Source organism: Tripterygium wilfordii, chromosome 11 (genome assembly GCF_013401445.1).
Source record: "Tripterygium wilfordii isolate XIE 37 chromosome 11, ASM1340144v1, whole genome shotgun sequence".
Lineage (NCBI taxonomy): Eukaryota > Viridiplantae > Streptophyta > Magnoliopsida > Celastrales > Celastraceae > Tripterygium > Tripterygium wilfordii.
In genome coordinates, this window is record NC_052242.1 from 1,196,844 (window position 1) to 1,207,773 (window position 10,930).

The following is a 10,930-nucleotide window of genomic DNA, read 5'->3' on the forward strand; positions in this document are numbered from 1 at the left end:
AAATCATTCAAGACCCAAAATATTCACATCCTTGTCTATATATATTTTTTGAATTTCCTTAATTATATTAACAAGCATACAATTTTGGGCCCAAAACAAAAATTGCATTGAGCCATTGGGCCTAATAAGTTAATAACATTGGGCCTAATAACTTCTAAAGCTTAACTGGCCTGGGCCGGACTGTGTTGATTCAAGCTTATAAGATGTTAAATATGGGACTCCAACGATATGTACGCGATGAGCCGATGACAGAGAGATATGGGCCCATTGGGTCGACGACTCTGGATCTGCGAGGCTGTGACATCTCCATTTTATAGAATGCAGTTGAAAAATAACAGTGATTAATCACATTAGATTAAAATAAATTAAATTAAGGAAGAATAATCAAAATTACCTTTGAACTTTGATGACTAGTCAGTCCCTGAACTTTATTTTGGGTCAAATAAGCCCCTGAGTGTGTGGCGTGGAGGGTGCCATAAACACGTAACAGATGGTATTCATCAAAATTGAGGAGTTTGTTTGACCCGAAATGAAGTTCAAGTATTGACTCGACTGAGTCATCAAAGTTCAGGGGTCATTTCGATTCTTGCCCCATAAATTAATAGATGAGAAGAACTACTTGATTAGGTAATTGTACAATCAAGGGATATTCTTATTCCTTTGTGTAATTGTGTGCTTTGCAGCTCAACATAGCGATGTAAACCACCGAAAGTCCAAATCGTCATCTGCCTACTTTTGAATCGCATAGTGTTGTCTTTTGCAAAACTGATAGTGTTCTTTTCTCACTCATGAAGTCACATGCTAACTAGTAGCTCCATGCACGTCTATTGATATTATATGAAAGTGTATATCAGTATATATATCAATATGATAATATTTGAGACCCCAAAAGTCCCTATTTAATGTGGATTGTTGGATGTGAAATGAGTAATATATGTTTGTTTTTAATCAATAACTATTTTAATGCCACATAGATTTGAGGGACTTATGGGGATCATATTTTGAAGGTCTCTAGTATTGTCTATATCAATATATGTAGTAAAGTATTTCTTGGTGGCCACTTGCATCTGCATGTGGGCTTCGATCTACGTGTGGAGACTTGCTAGTAGGTTGTGGTATGTTAGTGGGTTTTCGCACACTGAGTCTCAGCTCATGACCATGACTTACCCTGTTGGCAAGTGAGAAACATGAAACTTCCATTCATAGGGGTTGTCAACCCGATATTTATGCTCATTCAATTATCCGAAGGATATGTTAGGCTGGGTGATTTATCGGTTATCTATATATATATATATGTATGTAGTATACCAAGTGAAGGATATATGTAAATATATTCTCCTGTTTTAAAAATGAAACTGCTTCTTCTTTAATGCTTAATAGATGCTTAAAGGAGGTGGTGCGATCATTAGGTGGGCCCTTGGGGACAACAAAAGAAACAAATTCAATTACGGGACCTAGGGTCCTAGACACGCGGCTTGAAAGTTGAAACATATACAAGTGGATTGTAAAGAGAGAGACAGAGAGAGTGTGTACCTACTGCCTGTTACATCCACCCATAAAATCATCAATATTTGCACACCCTCCCTATTTTTGTAGCAAGTCATGAAAACAATCATTGGTTTTGTTTTGGACAAGATCACAACACAATTCATATTGCGACAAAAAAGATATACATGAGCTCCAATGATTTCCAATTAATAATGAAAGAGTGGTCCAATCACCAAACCCCATTGTTTTTTAACACATCAACGGCCCTACACTCACATCAAACTTAGCCAACCTTTAATTCATGAACCAAGCATTACTTAACCACGTAGCATGCCTTTATTTTCTTTATTCGCTCATTCCCATCATGATAATTGATATAAAAGAATAAACAGTCGATCATCTTCAAACAATTAATTAAGAATATAACGTTATAATTTCTGAAAAAGGACAATCAAATAATGCTACACAGACGCATCATTCTCTGGTGATCAAGTGACTTGCGTGTCGAGAAAGATTTTAACTATGAGTAATCGAAATTTGAAAATTCGATAATTGATTTGAAATCAATAGTATCTTTCAATGATAATAACCGTAAAACTAAATTACACATCATCTATTCTTTATTTTTATCCAAAATCATTGACTCTCCTCACATATACTTTTTGACTTAATTAAAAAGAAAATGAGATGATTTGATCAGATTATGGGATGGGGGCCATTACAATCTAAATTGCAGCTATGACCTGAAATAGTTTGGATCTTAACCACTCATTTCATCCAACGGTCAAGAGTAAACACCATTAAAAAAAAAGAAAAAGATGCTTTCTATTCCCCTACATTCTGTCTCATCTAAGATCTGCTACACTCTTCCCTCTCCCATTCCTTTTGTTCGATTGAGACCTAACCTCTTTGGTTCAACGTCCCCCAAAAGTCCCAGGGGCCAGGAGCGGATAGACGTGCATTATAAACTAATCTCTAACATCGGCATCAACAAAATCTCCTTTGCTCATCCTCTTTGGAAACATTTCTTGTTTGTTTGATGAGGACGAGAAATAAGAAAACTTTACTGTTTTTGTGCAGTCTCAAATTCTGTATTTGCTTCAATTTTGAAGAAGTCATTGTTGTGCTTTAGAGAGTAATAAGAGAGGAAGAGAGGAGGAATTGAAGCGTCTTTTTCTTTTTTTAAGTTGTATTTATCCTTGACCGTTGGATGAAATGAACGATTAAAATCAAAAGATTTCAACTTCCAAGTAATAGCTGCAATCCACATTGCAGCTCCCCCATCCCTCAGATTATTTATAGATCCGAGTTTATAATAACACGCAACCATAAAGACAGATCGTTTTCCACTTTTGCCCTTGCTTAATTACATTAATTTCACATGCAAAAAGCAATAAGATTCTAAACAAAACCGCCAGTTTTCTCTCCCGCTGTTCAGTACTTCAGTCCTCGACTACAAGTTAGTTGTTGAGTGACGAAACAGATTGAACAGAAACACTAACAAATCATTTAGAGAGAGAGAGAGAGTAAAGAATCTGACATTAGGGATGCCAATCCCTGAAGTGGAGCCGCACAGGGGAAGGGCTCGACCGGCGACGACTAGACCGGCGGTGCGAGGAACTGTGCGGGCCAGGGTTCCACTCCGGAGACTTCTCCGCGTAGCCTCCGTGGCTTGCGGGATACAATTCGGATGGGCTTTACAACTCTCTCTCTTGACGCCCTACGTACAGGAGCTGGGAATTCCGCACGCGTGGGCCAGCGTGATATGGTTGTGTGGGCCGCTCTCTGGCCTGCTTGTGCAGCCCTTTGTAGGCCATTTGAGCGACCGATGCACCAGTCGCTTCGGCCGTCGAAGGCCTTTTATACTCGCCGGCGCTCTTTTAATTGCCTTGTCAGTTCTGATCGTCGGTCACTCCGCGGATATTGGCTGGATGCTTGGCGATAGGGTCGATCACAGACCCGGAGCGATTGCGGCTTTTGTTTTGGGGTTTTGGATTCTCGATGTGGCCAATAACATGACTCAAGGTCCTTGTCGAGCTCTTCTCGCTGATCTAACAGGTAATTTTGGCTTCAATTCGTTTATCCATTTGGCTTTATTTTTGTAATTTTAGCAATTTGGAATGGAATGAAAGCGAATATTTCTTAGATTTGGTAATTATTGATGGCTATGAATAGTTATATACATATCACTTTCTCGGAATCTTTATTTAAATTTCGATGTTACATTTTCTTTATTTAAGGCTCTCTTATTACAGCGTAAAGTCTTTTAGGATCCATAAATGCGAGCGTGTTTGTTGCATATTCGTACATATACATATTTGACGTAAGTTGTGTTGACTGGCGAGGTTCTATAATTTTTGTTAGCCTGTTTTCAGATGTGAATTAGTCGATGTAGCGTGTTGATGTTGCACAGACTCGCATTTTTCTGTGGTATCAAATATCAAAATTTAGAGGCGAATGTATGACCCACTAATAGAGTTGCAGTAGTGCAACCTAGATGTCACATGTTCAATTACTGGAAAAATCTTACCAATATTATGTGGGAGCAAGTTCTTCATACATCTCATTTGTTCCCAACCCCGCCCATTGCGGGAGCCTTGTGCAACGGGGCTGTTTACCTATCAAATCTCAAAATTTATGCATGCTGAGTATGGTTGATATTTGTGGTTATATTCTGTTGTTTAGAGAAGGATCATCGGAGGACTCGAGTGGCAAATGCTTACTTCTCACTATTTATGGCTGTTGGTAATATTCTTGGGTTTGCCACTGGAGCATACAGTGGTTGGTTCAAAATTTTTCCATGGACCATTACCTCTGCATGTGATGTTGACTGCGCCAATCTCAAGTCTGCTTTCTATCTTGACGTTGTTTGTATTGCAATCACAACATATTTAAGTATCTCAGCAGCTCAAGAATCACCTCTGAATTTAAGGGATAGTTCTGCACCTTCTGTTGAAGGACACGGACAGTCGAGCCACGCTCAAGAAGCTTTCCTTTGGGAACTATTTGGGGTTTTTAGATATTTCTCAAGTTCTATATGGGTAATTTTGCTGGTTACAGCTCTCAATTGGACTGGATGGTTTCCCTTTCTTTTGTTTGATACTGATTGGATGGGTCGAGAGATCTATGGTGGAAAGCCAAATGAAGGGGAGAATTATAATGCTGGAGTTAGAATGGGAGCTTTTGGTTTGATGTTGAATTCGCTTGTTCTTGGAATAACATCAGTTCTTATGGAGAGGCTCTGCAGGAAGTGGGGAGCTGGTTTTATTTGGGGACTCTCCAACCTCCTGATGACTGTCTGCTTCGTTGCGATGCTTATACTCTCCTTTGTAGTGAGCCGTTTGGGCTATGTAGGCCATTCCTTGCCGCCTGACAGTGTTGTAATAGCTGCACTGATTGTATTTGCTATTCTTGGTTTTCCTCTTGCGGTAAGTATGTTTGTTCCCCTGTTTATGTTCTGATTTTTATTGTTAGTATCTTATTGTTTTTGAATGCAGATAGCATTTTATTCTTTTTTGTAATAAAAATTATAAAGGGAAAATTGAATGAAATTTAATACTTCGAGTCTTTGTGAATTCTGTACTATCAGCATCTCGGTGGTCTTTGCCAGTGAGAATCACCATTAAATTGAATTTGACCTTCGAAATTCATTAGCTGAAAGTGTTTGTGAACAATCCTTTAATATGACACTTTTTGGGTTATACACCCAATCCCCTCCAAACCATGCCCTCAAGAAAATACTCAATTGACTGACACAAAATTGATCAGCAGATGATTGATAGTTTCCTGTTTTGTTGACTTTTTATTTTGAGAGGAAAAAGTAGTAAAAGTCAGTTAGTTTTTGTTTAATATCAACAAACCATCCATTATCTTCACTTTCTTGATTTATGGGATCGAGGAACTTAAAGAAGTTCCTATATATTCTTTTGCTCACCTATGGTTCCCCTGATAATCAAATGCCTACCCCCTTAAACTTTTCAAAATGCTAATATTTACTAATTTTTCATTTTTATACTGTGGATAATTTGCCTCTTACGAGTAAATCCTGCTTCCATGGTTTTGTGAGTGTGTATAACTTTGGGGTTCAGAGAGCTGGAAGAAACTAATTTTTTTTTTGTTGTCTGGCAAACATGAAAGAAAATAAGTTAATGCTACTGAAATGTGGCAACTTCGGATTACTGTTTACTTTTGTCCTTTGGCTTCTGTTGGCCAATTTTTTTTGGGGCTTGACAACGCTTTAGCAAAGGGGGAAAAGCAATTGTGAAATTAGCTGGTTGTTCTCACATATTAATCCGGGTTTTTTTTGTGTGGTTTAAATCTAGACCTTGTTCCTGCACTCAATTGATGTATTATATATTGCTATACAGATCACATACAGTGTTCCATTTGCCTTGATTTCCTCACGTATTGAAACTCTAGGAGTTGGGCAAGGTCAGTATCTCTTTGATTGTTATGTTGAATTTTTTTCTAGAGATAGTCTGCTGGAATGCTGGTCTTGATGTTTGGTTCTCACAGGTTTGTCAATGGGAGTTCTGAATCTAGCAATTACAATCCCGCAGGTGTTGGCTCATTCTTAAACTATTTTTTTTTCCTACTGTTGTCCATTATTAAGCTGAAACGTCACCTACAATCCAATAGTTTATAGGTAAACAACTCCCGTGCACGAGGCTCCCGCCTGGGGACAAACATGATGTACACAGACTTTACCCCCACATAATATGTGGAAATGTTGTTTCTAGGAATTGAACCTGTGACTTCTAGTTTCCACCCATGCAACTCTACCATTGGCCCAATAATTATAATGCATATAATTTGTTATTGCGTTTCTGAAGATGGGCATTAACACTCAGCAGTTGTTCTATGAGGTAGTAGAATTCCATTTTTCATTTGCTATTAAAAAGAATCAGTCAGCTTAGTAACCTTTTTTCACATAAGTGAGCGACTTTGCAACTGAACTTCATGGTGTTGAATGTTAGAAACATAAGTCTCCTAAATATCTGGCTTTTCTTTCTAGTAGTTTTTTTGGAGATGCTCTACAAATTTCAGCTGTTGAAAGCCTTGTTTTTCTTCATATCATAACTTCACCCACTGGAATCACTCTTAACACCTTGTTTATTTAGACAGACTGAACAGTAAAAGAGAATCCAAGTAGTCTGGTTAAAGATTCATGTAACTGATCACAAAATTTTGGATGAGGCTTCTTGATATTGCTGTTGTTGAAATTACGGTAAACTCGTCATAGTCCTGGTTATGGTTTGCTGACACTCCTCTTATTATTAATCAAAGTCGTAACTATTCGTAATTTCTAGATTTCACACCTAAGGTACATAAGAAGGGGATTTATCTTAGAAATTTTGGCTTATTGTCTATCTTGAAATGTAGATGCTGATTGCCAGACTTTGCTTCCAATACCACTAGAAATGTGGAAATTTGGCTGAATTCTTGTTAAATTTTGGCTGAGATTCACCTCAAACTTGGGATATGCAAGTTCCTGATCCTGACTGCTCAATTAAGTGGGACCGTTACAGTTATTAGTTATACTCACTAATTTTCTTGATGTCAAAGATCAATACAATAGGGGGTGGCTTATTAAGCTTGGAAATTTTGAGAGGAGTGGGTCTGTTATGGAGATAAAAATGACTTTGATAGGTTTGCTGTGTAAGTTGTAGGACATCACCAAGTTCTTGCTCACTTTCTCTCAATCTCTTTTCTTGTTAATGAAGTGAGTATCCGTCTGCGGTGTGCAAGATCTCATTCTGGAGCCTTGATCTGTTCTATGCAATCAAGAAATTTAGTTGCTTGCTTCATTATCTTTGGAGCAAGAGTAGATTACCTGTGTACTAGATATGTAAGCTCTTGTAGGCAGTAGGTAAGTTTATCCCTTTTACTGCAGGTTTATCAACCTTCATAATCCATGGTAAAGTTGGACATCTATTCATATTTAATCATGCTGCCATATATAGGAGCCTGAAATTAGTCGGGGTGCATTCAGTGGCGGAGCCAGGAATTTATGTGAGGGTGAGCAAAACCACGTGGGGTCTGGAGGCATTGTCTCTGTAATTTTTTTGGGTTATTTATTAATTACGTCTTCTAAAGTATGAAAAATAACACTAAAATCATATAAAACAGAAAGAGGAAAGGTAAGATTGAGCTGGGTTAGTGGGCTGGACTGGGCCAAACATATTAATGTGGGCAAAAATTAAAGTTGAGGGTGGGCAAAAATGGGCTATAAAATCTAAAAAAGTAACCTATGATCCAATTTTTTTTTTTGAGGGTGGGCAATGGCATTGCTCCGCCCTTGGGTGCATTATAATGCAATGTATTTTGTAGATTTATCATGCAATCCTGTTCAAATATTAAATACAGATTTCACACTGACGTTAAGAGACTTTTGGGCCATTTTATTTTTCCTGTTATCATGTCAATGTATTTCCTACCAAAATCAATCAATCAAATATTAGTTATGATAGTTTTACATTTGATTTAACAGTAAAGTAAATGAGCTTTGTGATTACTGTATTGTTGCTGTATATGTGATTGAAGATTCTGATAAGATTTTGGCAGTATGTCGATCTGTTTGATTGAATTGGATGAAACTTGTCTTCAAAAACAGATGGTGGTTTCGCTCGGGAGTGGACCATGGGACCAGCTATTTGGTGGTGGAAACTCACCAGCTCTCGCTGTAGGGGCAAGCTCATCCTTTGCTGCTGGAATTATAGCCATCTTGGCGATTCCTCGATCTAGCCCTGTGAAGCCCACATCTCTCACATGAGGTATTTCTTGTACCAAGTTTTTTGTTTGGCCAGCTATCAACACGAGTAGTACAATTTTATATTTGGGAATAACTTGTAAATAGCACTTTATTATAGTTGATCTATAAAGCCATCTACCATGTATGTTCCCCTTGTCCATTTTCTCTTCCTTTCTATTTCTTTCTAGTCATGCAATTCTCTGAAAGGTTGTGCTATCGATTTACCCCCCTGGTTTTTTTAGCAGAATTTTTTCAGAAGGTATATTATTTTAAAATCCCAAGTGGTTGGGCATATTTATGCGTAAGAAACTAAGAATTGATAAAAACCTTGCCTCTCATCTTCCCCAACCCTCACCCTCACCCACCTTCCCCAACCCTCCCCACGCCAACGACTCCCAACTCCTTGCCAACACAGCTGAAATGAAATATCTTTTTTTTTTGAAATAGTGAGGCAAAATGTCTAGAAGGGGGGCCATGCCACATCCCTTTTAGAGCAATGGAAATAGACACCGGGCATAAATAACTTCTTGCATACATATTATGGGAGTTTAAATGTACAGTCATTTGTAGGGATTGCAATGGGAGGGTTCAGGTAGAGACGTAGAGTACCCTCACTCTGACGATTCACTTCATACCCTCACCCTCTCATACTCTCACGAGTACAAAAATTTTCTATCCTCACCCTCAATTTACCCTTATCTGGCCGTCATATTGCCCATAGGTGAGGGTGAGCGTGTATTGAGTATTTGCTTTGTTTAAGTTTGAAAGTTATGAGATTTAACCTTCTTTGCTTACTAAAAAAAACGGTGATTGAAGTTAATAAATGGGTAACCTATGACCTGCAGTTTACCCACAATTCATGGATATGTATTAGTATCGTTTGAATACATTTATACCTGTAGATGAATGCTGGGTAGGCAAGTTATCTTAATCATCCAAGAATTCCTTCAGAGGAACACCAATCCTCCTAGAGAAACGCTGTTAATTTACTGCTAATTTCTGGGAAAAAAAAAAAGGGGTTGGGACTCAACTATAGATTGGACACTTTCAAGATCACTTCCTTGCTGACCAAGTGAAGTTACTGTTGACTGGGATTTATTCTGCATGAAACGAAAATCACATCAACTGTGAGGCTTAAATTTGTTTATACATTGCTGAGATATTGGAATCTGATGCCTTTTGTTGTCCGAACTTGTATTATGAATGCAGTGGATTAAGCTTGGTTATCTTGATAGAGACATGTCTTTTGTGCTACAATTTTTCTGAAAGCTTGATTGATCTTTTATGGAAGGCCACCTTTATGATAGCTAGTATTATCATTACTTATTCTTTTTGCCTTCTGTGGTGTGCTTCTGAACCTTGGAATAAATTCTTGTGTCCATTGCTCTTACCGTATCTATTGAAGCATGTTTTGCTTTCAGTGTCCCCATGCAATGCTTTCAATGGCCTGGAATCATTTAAAAGATCTGAAACTTCTATGCCTCAAAGTTGATGGCTTCATTATTAGACCTATTTGTCTTCAACAATGTAAAGGAGACTTTCGATGTTTTTTTGGTGTTAAAACTCATTGGTCTTTGCATTATGGCATCCCATAACGCATATCAACCCATATGCTACAGAGGAAAACTTTGAATGCAGAGAATCATATGTGACATTATGGCTTACATCTTAGCTTAGATGTCATTAGATGTTAACACTTGTGGTGATAGAAAGAGATTCTTGGGCATCCTTTCCAGCGTTTAGTCACTTAAGGACTGAGCACCAACTTTTCCAGAACAAGGCAGTGTTGGGCGGATGGAATCTGTGAATATGTTCTTCTTTTAGAGAATCATAATATTTCATTTATGTCATATCCACAGAAGTTTTGTCATTGTTACTCTATCAATTTCCATTTTGAAACTTGCATTTAGCAATGTTAGCAGTTCTTTTCGATGCCCATTAAAAAAATTCTGTGCTTAAACCGCACTATGGTTACGGACTTGTCAATTGATCTTTTGTTAATTGATGATAATGTTACATTGTAACAGTGAATGGCATCTCCATGTGATCCAAAAACTTGTCATTTTCTATTATGCATTCTATTCTGGTGGGATCTGTTTGTGAACCCCCCCCCACTTCCCAATTAGGGATGCTAAATTCGAAATGTGTTTTTGATTTTTATCATTTCCCACTATTTTATGGTTGCAAAATGATATCCATTGCCATTGGTTCTGTTTCCATGACAAATTGCCCTAGCAACTTATTGAGCTGGAGACACATGGAATCTGACATCCGAAGAGTATAGATTTCAGTGTAGCAAGCAATATTTTATACAAAGGATACAAAGACAACCGATTCTTCAAGTTGCTCAGACTCAGAGAAAAAGTTGCAAGAAAAGAAAAAAGGAGAAAAAAGGTTCTGCTCTGGCCTGTTCTGCTCTGCTTTGCTTTGTATTTGTTCCAGCAAGAGTGATATGATGGTAGGCTTATTTCTTTAGCCTTCTGTGAAACAGCCAAATAGCCAATGCTCTCTCCTGCAGAGAAACAGTCTCACCCTTTGTTGTGAGAAAAGGGGTACATATTAAATGGTTAGAGTTGGTGCACGTAATTGTCTTTCTGTGTTTCCTATCTTCCATCTGCCGGTTCTCTGTACACCATTTATTGCCATTTCCATTAACACACTTCAGTGGTCCTATACTGACAGAACACCTAA

The 10,930-nt window shown here is 38.0% G+C and overlaps 1 protein-coding gene across 1 annotated transcript; it reads left to right on the forward strand.

The window, feature by feature from the left end:
* The first annotated feature begins 2,914 nt into the window (after positions 1-2,914).
* LOC120009236 (sucrose transport protein SUC4-like) lies at positions 2,915-10,849 on the forward strand. Its single transcript, XM_038859727.1, has 6 exons — positions 2,915-3,546; positions 4,174-4,916; positions 5,856-5,919; positions 6,004-6,047; positions 8,102-8,261; positions 10,475-10,849. The coding sequence occupies exons 1-5, from the start codon at positions 3,036-3,038 to the stop codon at positions 8,258-8,260; spliced, it is 1,521 nt and encodes a 506-aa protein (XP_038715655.1). The 5' UTR covers positions 2,915-3,035; the 3' UTR covers position 8,261; positions 10,475-10,849.
* The last annotated feature ends 81 nt before the right edge of the window (positions 10,850-10,930 follow it).

Bases quoted from the DNA above. Each gene is read 5' to 3' on its own strand.
- LOC120009236 (XM_038859727.1), top strand. From the start codon at position 3,036: ATGCCAATCCCTGAAGTGGAGCCGCACAGGGGAAGGGCTCGACCGGCG. The intron at 4,917-5,855 runs GTAAGTATGTTT...ATTGCTATACAG, and splicing joins TTCTTGGTTTTCCTCTTGCG to ATCACATACAGTGTTCCATT. The intron at 6,048-8,101 runs GTGTTGGCTCAT...CTTCAAAAACAG, and splicing joins TAGCAATTACAATCCCGCAG to ATGGTGGTTTCGCTCGGGAG.